At 36.3% G+C, this 23,028-nt stretch overlaps 1 protein-coding gene across 1 annotated transcript in view; it reads right to left on the minus strand.

The window, feature by feature from the left end:
• Nucleotides 1-20,764: 20,764 nt before the first annotated feature.
• The window catches only part of LOC144956391 (uncharacterized), a 7,590-nt gene continuing 5,326 nt past the window's right edge, over nt 20,765-23,028 (minus strand). Inside the window, exons 2-3 of the mRNA XM_078886889.1 lie at nt 21,640-21,748; nt 20,765-21,159 (exon numbers count right to left, since the gene is read on the minus strand). Of these exons, the coding sequence (XP_078743015.1) occupies nt 20,765-21,159; nt 21,640-21,748 (504 nt within the window). The remainder of the gene's footprint in view (nt 21,160-21,639; nt 21,749-23,028) is intronic.

The raw sequence follows: 23,028 nt of genomic DNA on the forward strand, positions 1-23,028 counted from the left end.
TTTGTGACCTCAGATTATCAAGCGTAAATTTCACTAAAAATCAGATTCTTTAAAAAGAAATATCATTTAGTTGTTTTCAAAGATATCTTTTATTCAAAGATGCCGAAATGTGAATCGATTGAGGGGAAGAAGAAATGATTTCTTTACAACCTTGCGTTTTGGAATTCGAACTTTGTTGCCAACCCGCACTCGCAAGCTCGTGCAGAAGTTGGGCACACGTCCAGAATTTCAAAAAGCACGCGTGTAAGAATCGTATATTATTCCATCCCTCCAATACTCTTCAACAGTCGTAACGTCACTTCCTTCCTAATGACGCATGGTAACTAAGTAACACTGGCTCTAAACCATCGGAACAATGGCCGACGCTGTATGAAATATTTCTCCGGCGGGCATAAAAATGTATCCAGAGGAAAAAAAAAAACCCATACATTTGATCATGTTTTGACTTTTACACATTCTGATCACAAGGCATATGAAAAGTTCTAGCCAGCATGCTGAATAAAAGTAATGATTTTCTTTCTTTAAAACCAAGATGGCCGCCGTTGCCGGGCGGCGTGACATCAGATTACTGAATCCAATTGGAAAGCCCTATCATTTTTTAGTAAATACGTAGTCGTTGAATAATGCTTTGAACGAGTCGTTTTCGGAAATCACCATCTTTCTACAGCATGATAACAGAAAAATTACGAGACGTCCCTTTTGTACTTTGTCACAAAACGTAGCAGTTGTTTCTATTTTTTTTCTCTAAAAATTGAGCTTTATAAAGCGCAATATCCACTAAATGTGCTCAAAAACGCTTTATACTTTACAAGGGGTCCCTGGTCAGCAGCAACATTTAACATGTAGGACGGGACATGACGCCTGTTAGGCGATATTACAATTTTTCGGACAAAGACAACGCTGTTAACGGCCAGGTACTCATTTTACACCTGAGCACGATGAGAGAATGTGAGTAAAGAGCCTTTTCCAAGGACTCAACTATGCGCCAAGCGCGAGGCTCAAACCCAGGACCTTCCGATCCGAAAGCGAGTGTCATACCACTAGACCACATAGCCGCACAGTTGAAGATTTTTTTCCTCCGGCACACACCAGGCAGAAGAAAATAAAATAGATTTTGAGACATCTACAGACCACAAAATGATAATTCCTAATTGAAAATTCGTCAAATTTGAGAAACACTCATGGTAAAAAATACATTTTAATAACTTGACTGATTGTGAGCATATGTTCCATTGCAGGAGATAATGCGGCATCCAATTACTACAAGTAATGGAGGATTTCTTCAAACTAATTGATGATAAAAAATGTTGACAACGTAAATCTGGACTTCTGTAAAACTTTAGACTCGGTTTCTAACAAGAGACTGTTCATCAAATAAAGGCATTATAGATAGTATGCGCTTGGCTAAGAAGCTCATAACATTGCCATCCGGAAGTATAACGGACCAACACACAAAACTGCGTGTATCCATTAAAGTTTATAGTCAGGTTAACACAGTTCAGTGAGCATTACTCATAAACGCGGATGGCAAAAAAACAAGAACAAAAACAAGACCTAAGTGACGTCATGTTCGAACTATCTATAGGTTTGGGTACCCGAGATGTCTATTGTCTGTAAGGTTCCCATCCGAAGCCTCTCCAGTATCACTCTTTCGTTAGTAGTAATTTTAATGTAAATATTGCTGCTCGAAGCTCGAAGAAATAAATAACAATGTGAAATTGAATGTAAACTTCAATTTGATTACGAAAACAGATAAAATGAACGTTTTGGGTTTCTCCTTTATCAGCAAAACAGGATGAATGAAACAACACAGACGAATGAGATGATGTGGTAGTGGCGTTAGTTTCGTTAGTAGTAATTTTATAGACATTTTGGATCTTCAAGGTAAGGTTAGGTAAGGTAAGGTACTCATACACGCGGATGGCAAAAAAACAATAACAAAGACCTGAGTGACGTCATCTTCGAACTATCTATAGGATAGGAAGTAATTTATTGGCCTGTGTCAAATCATTCTTTACATAAAGGAGCCAGAGGATCAATGTAGGAGATGAAATGTTAAACTTTAAACCTGTTACTAGCGGTGTTCCCCAGTGCAGTGTTTTGGGTCTCTTTCTGTTAATGTTATATAAACATGATCTACCTCAAGTTATTAACTGGACATGTAAAATACATGCTGATGACAACATTTTACTCATCTTCTTTAAATTTTGGGGGTCCCAACAGCTTAGCTGGAAGAGCACTCGCTCCACACGCAAAGGGACCAAGATCGAAACCCGGTGCAGTCGAGATTTCTTCTGACCCCCCTGTCCACCCAGCAGTCATTGGGTAGCTGGATCTGTTAGATCTGGCTTAAAGTACTTTGCCATAGACTAGCGACCTATCCAACGGGTAGCAAGCAATTTTTGCTATTGTCCGTTTCACACTATAGAAACCGGGACAAACTCCGGCTCCATGGGCTAAATATTTACCAGGTTTTAACGATAACGTCATAAAGTGACGATAAAGTGAACGGTGATGATGGAGGTGGTAATGATAATAATGATGATGATGGTGATGGTAATGATGATATTGGTGACGATGATAGATAGACTGGGTGATGGAGATAGATAGATAGATAGATAGATAGATAGATAGATAGATAGATAGAATATATATATATATATATATATATATATATATATATATATATATATATATATATATATATATATATATATATATATATATTGAATCGTGTTTGATACAAATATGGTACGAAAAGTGCTCGACATGTAGTAATGGAGCGAATTATTATTTAAAATATTTACCACAATGTTTGGGGCAGTCTACATCGATGTTTCAGGCTTAATTTGCCATCTTCAGGACTGAGTTGTTTTGTTGACTGTTGTTGTTTCTTGAAGTGGTTCCGGTTTGAAGTTAATTAAGAGGAATTTGCGCCGATGGGGACACTTTCCGTAGATCTCATTTTTCATGTTGAGTGTGGCTTCATGAGGTTGTTTGATTATGGTATATTTTTCTTCCAGGCATAAGCTACATTGTTTTGATGTTGGTGTGTATCCTGTTGCTTTAGATAAAATTTTCCATGAAATGTTGTGGTCTATTTTGTTGTCTTTTAAATTTCCAAATATGTTCGCTGAGTTTTGTGGATGTTTTTTTGTTAGTGTTTCTAAATGTTGAGGTGTGGAGGTTGTATCTTGTTTTGAAATTATTTTCTGTTAGTCCTACATATTTTTCTTGCTTGTTTGTTTTAGTTTCTGTGACTGTGGCTTGGTAAATTAAACTTGATTCTAAGCATTGTTTGTTTAGCGGGCAATGTTCTTTATTTCTGCAGTTGCATTTTCTAGTGGGTGGGTTTTGCTCTTGTCGGTGGTTTATTAATATTTTTTTGTTGTGGCTTGAAATTATTTGTTCTATGTTGCGCATACACGAGTAACTTATTTTTATGGTATTCCTGTTGATAATTTTATGTAGCTTGTGGTTTTTTGGAAAGTGTGTATCAATTAGTTTCAGGAACTGCTGTCCTATGTTTGTGCTGACGTTTATGTCGAAAGGTGGGTTGAACCAAGTTATGTGTCGTTTTCTTGTTTTATGTTCTTCACTTGTGTGTTGTGGTTTACATGAGAGGGAGGCGTCTGTGTATACAAATGGTGTGTTGTATCCACTTTTTGTGAGTGCTTCTTTGTAGGGGGTGGCTGCGACGTTGAATATCTCTCTGTTTTCCGAAAGTTTGCTCACCCTCAGTGCAATGTTTTTTGGTATGTTTTCAATGACGGGACGGGGGTGGTTGCTGTTTTTATTAATGTAGCTAATGGTGTTGTTTGGTTTTCTGAACGGTTGGAATGAATTGGATTTTATGTCGAATGTGATGTCGAGGAAGTCAACTGTTTTTTTGTTTGCTTCTATCGTGATTTTTAAATTGTTGTTTTGGAATATTTTACAGATTTGTTTTTTGATGTTTTCGTTCGCTCTTGGTCGTCTGTTGGTTATAGCGAGTCCGTCATCTCTATAGAGGCCGATGTATGTGTGTGTATGTTGTAGTTGTGACAGGATGTAGAGTCCGACCAGTTCGCATGTTTCAGCACCGTCGAACGAACCCATTGTTACGTCGAAATCATTGTGTCGCTTTGTCCACGGTGTGTTGTCGTAGTATAGTGTGCTGTGCTTGGTGTGTTTGATGATGTGTTTTTCCTCTTCTGTGATGTTGGTGTATTTTGCTGCGAATTCCAATGCTTTGTTTAGTAAGTCTGGAGTGATGGAGGGGTAAAAATCGCAAATGTCGAAAGAGATGAAGGTGCAGTTTTCTTTGTTTTGGATATTTTTGAACCATTCAATGACTTCATCGGTGTTTTTCCACTGGTTGAATTTAGTTGCTTCTTTGACGTTTTTATTTATTTTTTCTAATATCTTTTTGCTGATTTTTCCAATTTCAGATTTGTATGGATTTATTAGTCTACATTTTGGATTATTTTTGAAGTCAGGCTTGTGATCTTTTAATGTGATGAACGCTTCTCTTCTTGGTGCTATATCGATTCGATCGCTAAGGTCAAGTCTGTTCGCTATATTCTTATCTTCTTTTGTGATCTCTTCGGTTCTATGTGTTCTGTCTTTCTTATAGTCTTTGTTGATTTGTTTGTGTGTCATTTTATCATATTCCTCAGGTGTCATTTTATAATAGTTGTTGGATTTGTCGGCTGGTATCAGAAGTTGTTTTTCTTTGTTTATTTTCTTCACATCGTTAGTCAGTTGGTTTTGGAAGTTGTTATTTTTGTTTTTGAACTGCACACTTTGGATGAGATCTAAAAGTCCGTCTTCTAATTTTTTTAATTCAGGTATTGGGGGGGGGGGGGGGGTGAATTTGTAGAGTTGAAGCCGTACGTTTTTTTGTGGGTGGTTTCTAAATGTGGGTTCAGAAAAAAGAATGTTCTCCATCGTAGATTCTTGACAAATGTTTCTGTTCTTGCTATTAGTGATTTAATGTAAGATTTTCTGTTGCAGGTAGGGATATTCTTTGTAGAATATGGGAAAGTAGTAGGTCTAAGTTGTGGCGTAGTATCCATTTTGTGTCTAAGAGTGCTCAACGGTGCGGAGCTGTGTATTGAATCGTGTTTGATACAAATATGGTACGAAAAGTGCTCGACATGTAGTAATGGAGCGAATTATTATTTAAAATATTTACCACAATGTTTGGGGCAGTCTACATCGATGTTTCAGGCTTAATTTGCCATCTTCAGGACTGAGTTGTTTTGTTGACTGTTGTTGTTTCTTGAAGTGGTTCCGGTTTGAAGTTAATTAAGAGGAATTTGCGCCGATGGGGACACTTTCCGTAGATCTCATTTTTCATGTTGAGTGTGGCTTCATGAGGTTGTTTGATTATGGTATATTTTTCTTCCAGGCATAAGCTACATTGTTTTGATGTTGGTGTGTATCCTGTTGCTTTAGATAAAATTTTCCATGAAATGTTGTGGTCTATTTTGTTGTCTTTTAATTTCCAAATATGTTCGCTGAGTTTTGTGGATGTTTTTTTGTTAGTGTTTCTAAATGTTGAGGTGTGGAGGTTGCGACACAATGATTTCGACGTAACAATGGGTTCGTTCGACGGTGCTGAAACATGCGAACTGGTCGGACTCTACATCCTGTCACAACTACAACATACACACACATACATCGGCCTCTATAGAGATGACGGACTCGCTATAACCAACAGACGACCAAGAGCGAACGAAAACATCAAAAAACAAATCTGTAAAATATTCCAAACAACAATTTAAAAATCACGATAGAAGCAAACAAAAAAACAGTTGACTTCCTCGACATCACATTCGACATAAAATCCAATTCATTCCAACCGTTCAGAAAACCAAACAACACCATTAGCTACATTAATAAAAACAGCAACCACCCCGTCCCGTCATTGAAAACATACCAAAAAACATTGCACTGAGGGTGAGCAAACTTTCGGAAAACAGAGAGATATTCAACGTCGCAGCCACCCCCTACAAAGAAGCACTCACAAAAAGTGGATACAACACACCATTTGTATACACAGACGCCTCCCTCTCATGTAAACCACAACACACAAGTGAAGAACATAAAACAAGAAAACGACACATAACTTGGTTCAACCCACCTTTCGACATAAACGTCAGCACAAACATAGGACAGCAGTTCCTGAAACTAATTGATACACACTTTCCAAAAAACCACAAGCTACATAAAATTATCAACAGGAATACCATAAAAATAAGTTACTCGTGTATGCGCAACATAGAACAAATAATTTCAAGCCACAACAAAAAAATATTAATAAACCACCGACAAGAGCAAAACCCACCCACTAGAAAATGCAACTGCAGAAATAAAGAACATTGCCCGCTAAACAAACAATGCTTAGAATCAAGTTTAATTTACCAAGCCACAGTCACAGAAACTAAAACAAACAAGCAAGAAAAATATGTAGGACTAACAGAAAATAATTTCAAAACAAGATACAACCTCCACACCTCAACATTTAGAAACACTAACAAAAAAACATCCACAAAACTCAGCGAACATATTTGGAAATTAAAAGACAACAAAATAGACCACAACATTTCATGGAAAATTTTATCTAAAGCAACAGGATACACACCAACATCAAAACAATGTAGCTTATGCCTGGAAGAAAAATATACCATAATCAAACAACCTCATGAAGCCACACTCAACATGAAAAATGAGATCTACGGAAAGTGTCCCCATCGGCGCAAATTCCTCTTAATTAACTTCAAACCGGAACCACTTCAAGAAACAACAACAGTCAACAAAACAACTCAGTCCTGAAGATGGCAAATTAAGCCTGAAACATCGATGTAGACTGCCCCAAACATTGTGGTAAATATTTTAAATAATATATATATATTTATATATATATATATATATATATATATATATATATATATATATATATATATATAGATAAGGGGAGGGGGAGATGGGAAGTTAGAGACATGATGATTTTGACTATAAACAAGAAGAAAAAGAAAAATAAGTAGTAGTAGTAGTAGTAGTAGTAGTAGTAGTAGTAGTAGTAGTAGTAGTAGTAGTAGTAGTAGTAGTAGTAGTAGTAGTAGAAGAAGAAGAAGAAGAAGAAGAAGAAGAAGAAGAAGAAGAAGAAGAAGATGATGATGATGATGATGATGATGGTGATGGTGATGATGAAGATGTAAAAGATAAGGATTAAGATAATCATTATGATGATGTGGGTTTGTGGTGGCATTGGAGGCGGTAATGAAAATGGTGACGAAAACAGCATTCACAGTCATGTGTCTCATGTTTATGCGAACTGAGCAGAAAGAAAGCGTGTAGGCTATGATAATAAGTAGTTATTGAAGACAAGATACTGTCGTACATAACATTGTAAAAACATGGCGAAGAAAAAACTTCAAACATAGAAAACAGAAAGAGGGTGGAGAGACATATATATATATATATATATATATATATATACTAGTGATCAAAAGAAAGTATACACTTGTTTTACCTAGAGAATTGGTATGGAATATTGTTCTGGTTTATTAAAAACCTATGTGTAATCATAGTACTATTTATCTTTCATTTTGTTAGAATTTCTAACATTTATGGTTGATCTTGTATGCAACATAGAAAAACATGACCTTCAAAAAGGGAAGTAACAAGTCAAAACATACACTATGATTTTGGCAAACAATGGCATTTTAATAAAATTACTTGCGTTCATTTCATTTGAAGTGAAGGTGAATCTAATTCAATCAGTAACGAGTATGTCCCCCGTTCGCTCCAATCACAGCATTGCATTTCCTACGCATGGGATTGGTCAATGTGGTCAGCTGGTGTTGAGGAATGTTATCCCAAGCTGTTCTTATGGCGTGGAACAGTTGTTGTTCATTTGGCGGGTCTAATGAACGAACTTGGCGGCCGATTATGTTCCACATATGTTCTATCGGATTTAGATCGGGGATATTGCAGGCCACGGGCTGATAATGTTCACATTATTTACTGCTATATAATCCCTTGTTACAATAGCTCGGTGGGATGGTGCATTGTCGTGTTTAAGTGAAAATTTAGGATGTTCATGTAAAAATGGAATAACATGGAGTTGTAAAATGTGCAGGATGTACCTTGCACAGGTTAGGGATATATTTACTTGAACGAGAGGTGTCCCACAGTCTCTGCTTATTCCACCCCACACCATCACTTGTCCATATCCTCTGTTTGGGGATTCCAAGACACAAGAGTGGTGAAATCACTCGTGTGATCTTCGGTAACAATGTAATCTACCGTCATTTCTTTAAATCACAAGGCGTGATTCATCTGAGAAGAGAACAAATGACCACGCATGCATTGTCCAGCGCAGATGAGCACGGGCCCCCTGAAGACGGACCAGCCAGAAGAGAACAAACGACTACGCATGCGCTGTCCAGCTCAGATGAGTACGGACCCACTGAAGACGGGCCAACAGGTGATGTGCTCTTAGACGTTGTCGCATCAACGGACGTTTGCGATAATGTCATGCTCTCTAAGTCTGCAACGAACAGTGTGTCGACTAAGTCGTGTACCTGGGAACTCTAGCGTAGTTTCAGTCGCCGTCCTAAAACAATCCCGTGCGTATAAAACGGTCCTCACCTTGTGTTGTTACTCGTCGTCTGCCATGACCAATGGCACGTGCACGTTGTTCTAAACTAATACGTGGCATCGCGTAGATTAATGGATGGTATTTGGTATTGTGTTTTCCTGACTTGAAAATAGTTTAAGAAGATACGGATGACAAAAAAATTAATCTACACACTTCCTGTCCACGGCAAGGGGCTAAAAGGTTATTTTAGCACGTGTGGCACGTGGTGATCGAATTTCAGGTCAAAAACAAAAACATCGACTATCGGTACACAGAAAGGCTAATGATAAACAACTCAGTGGAAAATCATTATCCTACGTCAACGGATAAAAAAGTAACGACGATTTTGAATGTGTATACTTTCTTTTGATCGCAAGTATATATATATATATATATATATATATATATATATATATATATATATATATATATATGTAAATATATATATGTAAATATATATATATATATATATATATATATATATATATATATATATATATATATATATATATATATATATACTAGTAAAAAGCCCGCAATTTCGCGGGGAAAGAACTATTTTCATTCGATACTGTACTCATCATCATTTAATGAGGGAGATTGGTAAACAACGTCGTCTGTGTAATTTGGTATATCTTCGGTTGATTTTTCTGTGTGGCCCAATAATATATTTAATAATATATTTTTTCAACTAACCCCAAGAAAAAATTAAACCTAGTACCTTTAATTAACCCTAATAGGAAAAACAAACACCCCAGCACTTTAATAAGACTTATGACTAACCCTAATAGGAAAAAAATCATGACAAATTGAATAAATAAACGCCTGACAAAAAGATCAAAGATGAAAATACAAATTTAAAGAATACTGGGGATGTAGGAGCTTTCGGAATGTCTCCCTTTTACTTAACTTATGGAAAAACAAACACCCTATCACCTTTAATAAGACTTATGACTAACCTCTCGAACTAACCCTAATAGAAAAAAAACAACTCTCGACTGCTTTGCACTACATTTCAATATTTAACAAATCAAAATGGCGGCCGAAAATCAAAACAATGGTCAAATTAGGAAATTTTAAACTTTCACAAATCTATCAAGGTTTGTTCTAGAGTTTTTAAAATACTTCTATATAATGACAAATTGAATAAATAAATGCCTGACAAAATATCAACGGTGAAAATACAAATTTAAAGAATACTGGGGATGTAGGAGCTTTCGGAATGTCTCCCCTTTACTTAACTTATGGAAAAACAAACATCCTCACACCTTTACTAAGACTTATGACTAACCTTAATAGAAAAAGAAATATCCTCCGATCTCAAGCTAATCCTAATAGAAAAAAAAAAGAATCAAAATGGCGACTGAAATACCTTCATGTGATCAAGTGAATAATATCACTATGAATGCCACGATTTGCTGAAAAATGCCAACACCCACACACACACATGTATACACCACACACAACACACACATACAAACACACACACACGCACACACACACAAAACATACACGCAATTAGAACATACTACTACATAACAACACTGATCACCGCTAAATCAACAACACAACGGAAGTATATTCAAGATGGCGGACAGGTCAGTCGGATCTCTCGCAGTCTCCAGATCTACCGTCTCTTGTATCCATCATCCATGGTAGCTGTCCTCGTAAACACAGACAATGTCTAGAAGGAGTATAGGACTTGTGACAAGGATCAGATTTCTTGCCAAAGAGTGTATCAAAAGTGGTAAAATTCGACTAGACGTCGGACAGAATGGTTACAATGTTGTAAAACGTGTTGTGAATGGCGGAAATAGTGATTGTGATTTGTTTGACATTTCTAATTGGCTCCAGTATCAGCATGAACCGACCAGTAATTCTTCTTGGAATAAGTTTATACAACAAGAAGGTATGTTCAGACATACTATATCTACACAACCTATTAAAATTAAACCAACTTTTTGTCACTCCAACCCATCGATATGGATAAAATTATTTTCAACACTACACAGTGTTTTCATCAAAAACAACACATTCCAAATCCAAAGACCCGATAATGGACAGCCGTTTAGCATTGAATTTCTCCGCTACTGCAAACGAATCTTAACAAAATTCCCAGATGGACCGATGAAAAAAAATTATAAAAGACCCGATCAACAATTATGAAGCTCTATTAAAATACATTGAAATAAAAATAATAGATATAAAGTCCTCCATTATGCCCTCCCTTATCCAAAACAACACACCAAGAGCACAGGAGGAAAAAGAGGTGACATGACAAGAACTCACAGCAATATTCGTAAACCACCAACGAAAAGCTATTGATATTATTAGAAACGGATGTAAACAAACACACTCAAGTTGTGAGATAGATATCAACACAATAGAGACTGCCTATAAAGATAAATGTCAACGAAACAATATAAACATTAGTGACACACCCTGGTCCGATGATGTCACTATCCCCCCTCCCGCATGGACATCATCAACAAGTGAGTTTACAATCGACGAACTCACAAGCTGTGTTAAAAAATTACCTAATGAAATTTCACCCGGGGCAGACGGTGTCACCTATAAATATATAAAACAAAATATAAACAAACTGGCACCAATTTTTACGGCCATCTTTAACACCTGTTTAAAATATCAAAAAGTCCCCCCAGACTGGAAACACAGTATCATAACACTGGTACCAAAAAAGAATGGGAACAAGGACAACGCCGACGACTGGCGACCTATCGCCTTATTACATCTTCATCATCGTCATCATCGTCATCATCATCATTATCATCGTCATCAACACTAATATCATTATTACCTCTGGGACATTCTGTGGCAGAGTCTGAAACTTCACTGTTCAAATTAATACTCCAGCTCTATACATTGTACATTATTTTAGGAAATGGTATTATGTCAATGAATATGTTACCCTTGTTACATTATCATGTATATTTCCTGAAATAAACAATTTTGATATGTATGTATGTAGTGTATGTATGTAATGTATGTTAGTTGTATGTATGTATGTATGTATGTATGTATGTATGTATGTATGTATGTATGTATGTATGTATGTATGTATGTATGTATGTAGTATGTATGTATGTATGTATGTATGTATGTATGTATGTATGTATGTATGTATGTATGTATGTATGTATGTATATGTATGTATGTATGTATGTATGTATGTATGTATGTATGTATGTATGTATGTATGTATGTATGTATGTATGTATGTATGTATGTATGTATGTATGTATGTATGTATGTATGTATGTATGTATGTATGTATGTATGTATGTATGTATGTATGTTTTATGTATGTATGTATGTATGTATGTATGTATGTATGTATGTATGTATGTATGTATGTATGTATGTATGTATGTATGTATGTATGTATGTATGTATGTATGTATGTATGTATGTTGTATGTATGTATGTATGTATGTATGTATGTATGTATGTATGTATGTATGTATGTATGTATGTATGTATGTATGTATGTATGTATGTATGTATGTATGTATGTATGTATGTATGTATGTATGTATGTATGTATGTATGTATGTATGTATGTATGTATGTATGTATGTATGTATGTATGTATGTATGTATGTATGTATGTATGTATGTATGTATGTATGTATGTATGTATGTATGTATGTATGTATGTATGTATGTATGTATGTATGTATGTATGTATGTATGTATGTATGTATGTATGTATGTATGTATGTATGTATGTATGTATGTATGTATGTATGTATGTATGTATGTATGTATGTATGTATGTATGTATGTATGTATGTATGTATGTATGTATGTATGTATGTATGTATGTATGTATGTATGTATGTATGTATGTATGTATGTATGTATGTATGTATGTATGTATGTATGTATGTATGTATGTATGTATGTATGTATGTATGTATGTATGTATGTATGTATGTATGTATGTATGTATGTATGTATGTATGTATGTATGTATGTATGTATGTATGTATGTATGTATGTATGTATGTATGTATGTATGTATGTATGTATGTATGTATGTATGTATGTATGTATGTATGTATGTATGTATGTATGTATGTATGTATGTATGTATGTATGTACGACGGACGGATGGATGGATTGATGGATGTATAGATGTAAGTAAGTAGGTAAGTAGGTAGGTTGGTAGGTAAGTAGGTAGGTATTTAGGTAGTTAGTAGGTGGGTAGGTAGGTAGATAGGTTGGTAGGAAGGTAGGTAGGTAGGTATGTGTTTATGTATATTTATATATATATGTATATATATAATATTATATATATATATATATATATATATGTGTGTGTGTGTGTGTGTTTGTGTGTGTGTATGTGTGTGTATATGGTGGGGTGTGTTTGTTTGTGTTATGATATGCATTTATGGGTTTGAAAAATATGAATCTAATTCGCTACAGGTTTGATTTGTGAAAATATTGTTTAATACATGCTCTATACTTTGGAAACATAATGATGTAAACGATAAAGTTGTATGATGCATTGACAAGATTTGTCATTTCCCCAATAGCCAAAAGAGAGTATTGAATAATGGTCACTGCAAGACCATGGCGCGAAACGATTATCAAGACCAAAAGAGATATTAAAAAGAAAACAATAGAAATGGCACATATCACGAGAGACAGTTTTGTGATGGCTAACTCTTTGGGTGATCTGCCAGGTTGCCTTCTCGCTTGCGATAAATCTTGTCTTGTTCTTCCTGCGGCATTTAACTTTACAATCGTTAGCAATACCGACACAAATAGAACGATGCCCGTAATAAACGTGATGGTTGTATGAAAAATGATGCTCCATAGAAAGGATTGTCCGTGATTATAATATCCGGAAGGGAAAGATTCATTAAAACTTGGATGCATTACCCATTTCGTTTCCCTTGTAGAGAAATCCCAACCAATCTTCACGTGTGTTAAAAGGGCTAAACTTATCAAAATGATGTTTGTGTTTCTGCCAGAAAATGCAATTTTCATGTGCAAAGGGAAGGTGACAGACACGGCTCGTTGAACGGATAATGTTGACACTATTTCCAGGTTAAAAAGTCTTAGATTCCTCATTAATTGCCGTAGTGGTAAAGCGACCCGGTTGTAGACGAGCAGAGCCAGAAAATCGTCGACCAAACACAGTGAATAACTGGTCAATCTGAAATGCAGGAAAAGAGGAATGAAATTAGAATAATATACTTTATTCATCTAAATAAGATGGAGATTTGTTTACAGACGTGGCGTGCATGTATAAATGTATAAATATAGATTTAAGATTTTATGGCGACAATGTATATATATATATATATATATATATATATATATATATATTATTTAAAATATTTACCACAATGTTTGGGGCAGTCTACATCGATGTTTCAGGCTTAATTTGCCATCTTCAGGACTGAGTTGTTTTGTTGACTGTTGTTGTTTCTTGAAGTGGTTCCGGTTTGAAGTTAATTAAGAGGAATTTGCGCCGATGGGGACACTTTCCGTAGATCTCATTTTTCATGTTGAGTGTGGCTTCATGAGGTTGTTTGATTATGGTATATTTTTCTTCCAGGCATAAGCTACATTGTTTTGATGTTGGTGTGTATCCTGTTGCTTTAGATAAAATTTTCCATGAAATGTTGTGGTCTATTTTGTTGTCTTTTAATTTCCAAATATGTTCGCTGAGTTTTGTGGATGTTTTTTTGTTAGTGTTTCTAAATGTTGATGTGTGGTAGTAGTGGTAACGATGATGATGTGGTGGTTGTTGGTTGTAGTAGTGGTGGTCGTGATGATGGTGTGGTGCTGGTTGTAGTAGCAGTGGTAGTAATGATGATGTGGTGGTTGTAGTATTAGTAGTAGTTGTAATCATGATGATATGGTGGTGGTGTAGTAGTTGTGGTAGTGATAATGATGTGGTGTTGGTGGTTGTAGTAGTAGTGGTAGTGATGAAGATGTGATGGTGGTGGTTATAGTAGTAGTGGTAACGATGATGATGTGGTGGTGGTGGTTGTAGTAGTTGTGGTCGTGATGATGATGTGGTGGTGGTGGTTGTAATAGCAGTGGTAGTGATGATGATGTGGTGGTGATGGTAGTAGTAGTGGTAGTGATGATGAGGTGATGATTGTACTTGTAGTAGGAGTAGTGATGATGATAATGATGATGTGGTGGTGGTTGTAGTAGGGGTGGTAGTGATGATGATGTGGTAGTAGTAGTAGTAGTAGTAGTAGTAGTAGTAGTAGTAGTAGTAGTAGTAGTAGTGGTAGTAGTAGTAGTAGTAGTAGTGGTAGTAGTAGTAGTAGTAGTAGTAGTAGTAGTAGTAGTAGTAGTAGTAGTAGTAGTAGAAGTGCTGGTATGATGTGATGGTGGTTGTAGTTGTAGTAGTGGTAGTGATGATGATGTGGTGGTAGTGGCTGCAGTAGAAGTGGTAATGATGATGTCGTGGTGGTGGTTGTATTAGTAGTGGTAGTAATGATGATGATGTGGAGGTTGTGGTGGCGCTTGTAGTAGTGGTGTAGTGATGAGTGTGGTGGTTGTAGTAGTAGTGGTGACGATGATGTGGTGGTGGTGTTGGTGGTTGTAGTAGTAGTGATGATGATGTAGTGGTGGTGGTTGTAGTAGTAGTTGTAGTGATGATGATATGGTGGTGCTGTAGTAGTTGTGGTAGTGATAATGATGTGGTGTTGGTGGTTGTAGTAGTAGTGGTAGTGATGAAGATGTGATGGTGGTTATAGTAGTAGTGGTAACGATGGTGATGTGGTGGTGGTGGTTGTAGTAGTTGTGGTCGTAATGATGATGTGGTGGTGGTTGTAGTAGTAGTAGTAATAGTGATGATGATGTAGTGGCGGTGTTTGTAGAAGTTGTGATAATTATGATAATGTGGTGGTGGTGATTGTAGTAGCAGTGGTAGTGATGATGATGCGGTGGTGATGGGTAGTAGTAGTGGTAGTGATGATGAGGTGATGATGGTGCTTGTAGTAGTAGTGATGATGATGATGATATGGTGGTGGTTGTAGTAGTGGTGGTAGTGATGATGATGTGGTGGCGATGGTGGTAGTAGTAGTAGTAGTAGTAGTAGTAGTAGTAGTAGTAGTAGTAGTAGTAGTAGTAGTAGTAGCAGCAGCAGTAGTAGTAGTAGTAGTAGTAGTAGTAGTAGTAGTAGTAGTAGTAGTAGTAGTAGTAGTAATAGTAGTAGTAGTAGTAGTAGTTAGTATGTAGTATAGTAGTAGTAGTAGTAGTAGTAGTATAGTGCTGGTATGATGTGTGGTGGTTTGTAGTTGTAGTAGTGATAGTGATGATGATGCGGTGGTAGTGGCGCATTAGAAGTGGTAATGACGATGTCATGGTGGTGGTTGTATTAGTAGTGGTAGAAATGATGATGATGTGGAGGTTGTGGTGGCGCTTGTAGTAGTGGTGGTAGTGATGATGTGGTGGTTGTAGTAGTAATGGTGACGATGATAAAGGTGGTGGTGTTCGTGGTTGTAGTAGTAGTGATGATGATGTAGTGGTGGTGGTTGTAGTAGTAGTAGTAGTAGTGATGACGATATGCTGGTGGTGGTGTAGTTGTGGTAGTGATAATGATGTGGTGTTGGTGGCTCTAGTAGTAGTGGTTGTGATGATGAGGTAGTGGTGGTTGTAGAAGTAGAGGTAGTGATGATGATGTGGTGGTAGTGGTTGCAGAAGTGGTGGTGGTTGTTGTAATAGTGGTGGCAGTGATGGCTGTAGTAGTACTGGTAGTGATGATAATCCGGTGGTGGTGTAGTGGCAATGATAATGATGTGGTTTTGGTGGTTGTAGTAGTAAAGGTAGTGATGATGATGTAGTGGTGGTGGTTGTAGTAGTTGTGGTATTGATGATATGGTGATGGTGGTTGTAGTAGTAGTGGAAGCGATGATGAGGTGGTCGGAAAGGAGGGGGGGGGGGTATCCTTGGAACAAATTGACCTCACCGGAATTTGAGGGAGGTTGCCTGTAACCCGGAATTTTTTGCTCCAGACCGAAGTAACACTGAATATGACTAAGCATGCCACCCCCCCCCCCCCTTCTCTCCATCTCTCTTCCTCTCTCACTTTCCTTCTCTTCGTGTACTAGTACTACTAAGTATAATCTGCGCTTGAATCCGGCACTCAGTACATTTCAATGAAAGAATTTATTAAACAATGATCCACAAGCTGTTAAGATATTGTAATATCTTATACTATTATATTACTTCTATCACTAGACATCATCCCCAAGTCTGGATAAGGATATAGATGAGGATAAAGAAATATATCTGAATAGCCATGACTTGAAAAGTAGATTTGTTATTATTAGTTATTTAAAACTTTTTAAAAACAAATAATTCGATGTATGTCCAATAATTTATACGAGAGAACCAATTTAAAACTGAAACAAAGCAACACACTGGTCAATCAAATCTTGAACCGACACATAATCATAAGCACCACGCCATTACTGTTCATAAAGAATGCCTTGGCCTAGTGAAACAAGCGAACGAATCACAATGCCATTATTCTTGTTTACAATTAATAAATAAATCGAACAAAGTATTAATGTAGAACTAATCCGAAGTGGTTTGAAGACTTGTACTTGAACACAATATTATAATCCACATCTATGATGGTAATCCATGAATTAAACTTTAATTGTTTAAAACAAACAGACGCAACACGATAAGCATGGAACTGTTGAATGAATAGCATATTGAATCTCGCGCTACACACACACATACAGCCACGTAATGAACACGCAATACCGGATGGCCTATACGGCAGTCAGCAATACGCGAGGGAAGCTGCCTGAGTGTGTGGTAGCCTTGCCAATGTCCCTTTCTGGTATTATGTCTTTGCTTCGCACCGAGTACCGAGTTCGATCACCCATCGCCGCGCTATGTTTGATTGAGCAAGTCACATCGCCCCAGCTCAATTTGCAGCGCTGCACTGCGGCGGACTCCTGGGTTATTCCAGTCTTCCCTTGGAAGACATAGAGACAAACTTCCTGTTTGGGATGAATAAAGGGAACATTTTATGAAGGAAATGAAGAAAAATGGGTATAAAATTAATTTTATCCTTTCTTTAAAAAATATAGCATTGTGGAGAACATTGTGCTTATTTGAGTCAATCAAAAAAAAAAATATACGGCGAACAACTCTACTGAAAGATTTGAAAATTAGAAATGTATTTTTTACAGATAGATAAACAGATACCTTGATTTCCTTTTATAATTTAAAGTCAGTTTGAAAGTATGTTGAGTCACACAGATATCATAAAATACGTACCGACGACACTAACACTCTCAAAAGCAACCAATTTCGTTACTGTAAAAAGTTGTCAGTTTGGCGTTTTTTACGACAGGAAGAACAACCAAATGGATTTTGACCATTGTTTTGATTTTCAGCCGCCGTTTTGGTTTTAGTGAAGTATTGAAAGGTAGTGCAAAGCAGTCCTAGGGTCATTTTTACTATTAGGGTTAGCTCGAGATCGAAGGATTTTTTTTCTATTAGGGTTAGTCATAAATCTTAGTAAAGGTGCTAGGGTGTTTGTTTTTCCATAAGTTAAGTAAAGGGGAGACATTCCGAAAGCTCCTACATCCCCAGGATTTTTTAAATTTGTATTTTCACCGTTGATCTTTTGTCAGGCGTTTATTTATTCCATATGTCATCATTTTTTCTATTAAGGTTAGCTCGAGATCGGAGGATTTGTTTTCTATTAGGGTTAGTCATAAGTCTTAGTAAAGGTGCTAGGATGTTTGTTTTTCCATAAGTTAAGTAAAGGGGAGACATTCCGAAAGCTCCTACATCCCCAGTATAATGTATTCACTTAATGTAAATGTTGCTGCTCGAAGCTCGAAGAAATAAATAGTAATGTGAAATTGAATGCAAGCTCCAATTTAATTACAAAAACAAATCAAATGAACGTTTCGGGTTTCCCCTTTATCAACAAAACAGGATGAATGAAACACCACAGATGAATGAGATGATGTGGTAGCGGCGTAGTTAAGATGAATAAACAAAACATTGGTTGGCAGGAAATATTATGCTCCTTTGTAAGGAAGCACGAATTAAAATAGAATGTTAGATATGTCTAAAAGGTGCGCAATTAATTAAGTGAAAAGAGGGGAGGCGGGGAGGAACTGTGTAATGCAGTTTAGAAAGTGAAATATAAAAATGTGTAGACTGTTGTTGGAAGATAAATTCTACAATGGAATTGAAAATCCTTTCTTAAAAAATATAGTCTAGGGTGATGGAACTCGTTACCTTTCCGGTACGAAGCAAAGTAGGTATTTTATCTTCAATGCAACTCACATTTTCTTGAAAGTACTGGGTTCAATCCCAATGTGGACATTTTTAAAATGTTTACTTTATTGAGAAAGACATCATTTTCGTTGTTACATTTACGTATATATATATATATATATATATATATATATATATATATATATATATATATATATATATATATATATATATATATATATATTATATTATCATCATCAGTGTATTCGTTTCCCGCGTCTTTGTCATTTTATTAGGGTTTTTTTTTCTTCTTTTTTTTGGTTTGTTTTTGTTGTTTTTCAAAAACTTCCTGTCCCATCATTGTTTATGTCTATTTACCTTATCTACGCCATTCACACTACACATCTCTCATTCGTTCTTAGTGTCTTATTCGTCGTGTTTTGTTGATAAATCAACAGAGGATGTACCAAGTTGCACAGACAACGTTATTTACCAATCTGCCTTCATTAAATGATGGTGGTTATAATATCGAATGAAAATAGTTCCTTCCCCGCGAAATTGCGGGCTTTTTACTAGTATTAATTTTTTTTAGTAAATTAGATTTTGAACTTCACGAAACAAGGCGAATTGCTCTTAAAAAACTAATCTATTATAGGTCGAAATGTCTGAGGTTTAAAAAAATAGTTTCGAGGTTTTGCTTTAAAAAACAGGTAGGGTAGTAATAGGTATCCTCTAAATGGCCCACACATTTTGAAATATGCTGTCATAGCTTTGTTTGCTGGTAGTTCTGGATATATATATATACCTCGGAACTGTAGAACATCCAATGACCCTAAAAAATCTGAAGATCTACAAAAACTTAAAACGTTTGCCAGTGACCGACAATCTTGGAAGGACCTTAAGCACGAACTTGTGGAGGAATCCGAGGTGTCTCTATCCTTCGATAGCGATCCGAAAGGCTCATAAGTCAAGTAAGCCATATATATATATATATATATATATATATATATATATATATATATATATATATATAGGTGTGTGTATGTGTGTGTGTGTGTATAAATCAGAGGTAGTACGAAGAAACAACACACGATCATAATACAACAATAACTTCCCGTAGATTACCCTAGTATCAGGCCATAACTTTACGAAGGCCACGCTGATACTGACCAAAAAATGACGTCAAAATGCCACAGTCTTTTGCCACAAAAGAAAACAAATCGTGAGTTGTATTCAATAGTTCAACCAATGAAATAACTTGTTTCCATGAGCTCTACTAACGACAACTCACTAGGCGGTGCAAAAATCAAATAATGACGTCAAACTGCCAGTCCTTTTGGATTTCAGTATCAGGCTTTTACATAACGATGGCTACGGTCAGGCTATAGATAGTTCTTAGATGACGTCACTCAGGTCTTTATTACTGTTTTTTTGCCATCCGCGTTTAATAATGCTCACTAAAATGTATTAACCTGACTATAAACGTTCATGGATAGATAGTATGCGCTTGGCTAAGAAGCTCATAACATTGTCATACGGAAGTATAACGGACCAACACACAAAACTGTGTGTAACCATGAACTTTTATAGTCTGGTTAATACAGCTTATTGAGAATCACTCACAAACTCGGATGGCAAAATACAATAACAAAGGCTTGAGTGCCGTCATCTTCGTTCTATCTAAAACTTTACGATGGCTACGATCGAACCAACCCCAAATATTGTCCATTACAACAATGTTAAAACGAGTCGATACTTGAGTCCGGTTGTCAGACCTGAAATCATGTTCACGTCGCTGCAAGATAAATCCAAATCTCCGACAAAAAAAATAATTACGAACTTGTTTCTTTTTATTGTAAAATATCATTCCAAGGATAAGACCGGTTAGATGGTATATTCTATACTTACATTGGCAAATAAAGGACGAGAGTGGTCAAATCTGAGATGGACAAAGTCAGCAGAAAGTTTCCTGGTGCTTTCACTTCCAAGTTTGCCGGTGGCAAAGACGATGATGTTGATGATGTTGAAGACGATTCCAAGAACTACAACTAAGTTCATAGAAGAGTAGAATGAGGCCACATCAAACCAGAATATTATGTTTTCAAACATCGGCATCAACGCCGCAGTGATATTGCTTTCACATGGTATGGACGTCAAAAGACAATCGAACCAATCACCCTGGGTCAAGTTTACATAGGTGCTCTCGATCCCGTTAGATAATTTCGACATCCAAAGCAACAAGTCAAAATATAGATGACCAGGGGTGCAGGCCATATTTTCTGAAAAGCATTTCAAAATATATAATTATGGAAAAGATTAAACCAAGAATCCATCAGGACTCAAATTAGGAGGCGACATTTGAGATGAGTGGGTTACACCTTGAAATGAGCATGGAGCAACATCACTTGGAGGTACCTTGTTTGGAAACCCCAAGGAACAAGAATTGATTTTCGTCCGAAGCAGACATGGAAACGCCCACACATTTAAAGCGGCAACCCTCTTCTAGGACGCTTTCAAGAGGAACGCCAGGGACAGAAATAGATGGGGGACACTCGTAGAGGCCTTATCTTTCGCAAGGAGCGAAGAAGATTATGTAAGAAAAAATATCTACAGAATATTTGTGACCCTATAAATTATAAACTGAATTTATAGACACAAACATGACACTTAGGGTTAGTTTCTCGACATTACAGTGGTGAATGAATACATATTTTTCATTTCAACATCTCAAAATGTTGTTCTTCTTATCATTTAAATACCAAATTTAAATTTAGATGTTCTCTTCATTCCGATGTTAAATCGTTTTGAAACGGAGGCCACATTTATGCTGCCATTTTGATACTGAAATGGCGGAGACATGTAAATCAGCTATTGAAAAAAATTGGAATAGGTTTGATTTTAAATTGTAGAAACAAAGACCAATGGGTCATTTGACAAAAATGAATAACTGATTTGTAGTCACGAGGAACTGTAGTCTGACTAAGCATTTTGTCAGAACGTAGAGCCTAGAGTAAAAGACGTAAGATGTTTTATCTCATTTGTGTTAACTTGAGAGCTCTGGCTGGGAGGAAGAGATCCTCCTTTGACTTGAACATTTATTTTCATCCAGGCAAGTAGAACTGCGTACGGCAAAATGAGAGCCTTGTTATTGTTTCCTCTACCATGTTTTTCTCCATCTGATTAAATGACAGTCCCATCCTCACAAAAGAAACCGTCAGAATTGCATTCACACACATTCAAAGATTATTTCAAATGGCCAATCAGATGTGTTTTCAAAGTATATTTTAGCCAATAAATTAAGCAAAAATATTCTGCAATAGTTGAATGAATAATTTATTCCACAGGTTCAAAGCATTATTCAACGATCACGCTTTTTCTAAGAAATGAGAGGGTTTTCCAACATTAGGGGTAAAATAATGTTAATTAATGACCTTTTATATAGCGCAATATCCACTAAACGTTCCCAAAGCGCTTTACAAAGGGTCCCCGACCAACAGCAACATACAACACGTAGAACGAGACATGACGCCTGTTGGAGATGTTACAATTTTTTCCCCGACAGAGACAACACTGTTAACGGCCAAGTACTCATTTTACACCTGAATACGATAAGGGATTGTGAGTAAAGAGCCTTTTCCAAGGACTCAACTATGCGCCGATCGAGGCTCCAACCCAGAATCTTCCGATCTGAAAGCGAATGGCATACCAAAAGACCACGTAGCCGCACAAAGATAAGATGATTAAACTCTTAGTTTTTTTTTTTAATTCAGGACTTGTTCCCTATCGTCTCACGAACCTATAGGCGCGCTTTGGGATCAAGGTCCGAAATCTAAAATTACAAGATTGTTAGAAATATCTTATTCTTAATCGATTTTGATTTCGTCATCTTGATCAAAAGAAATGTTCCAAAAAACACAAAAACATACACACAAAAATACAACAACAACAAAAAACCCAACCAAACAAAACAAACAAACGAAAAAAACCCCCAAACAAAGAAACAAACGAAACAATTTTAACAGTTTTTTGTGAAATTGAACGCTTGATAATTTGATGTCACAAATTGTAAACTTTGTATCATTAAGACTTACAGTTTCATGGGAGGAGTAGAATAATATGTAAAGTAGACGAGTGCCTCTTTGTAATAA

Source organism: Berghia stephanieae, chromosome 11 (genome assembly GCF_034508935.2).
Source record: "Berghia stephanieae isolate SIO BIC M18660-M18661 chromosome 11, UCSD_Bste_1.3, whole genome shotgun sequence".
Taxonomy (NCBI): Eukaryota; Metazoa; Mollusca; class Gastropoda; order Nudibranchia; family Aeolidiidae; genus Berghia; species Berghia stephanieae.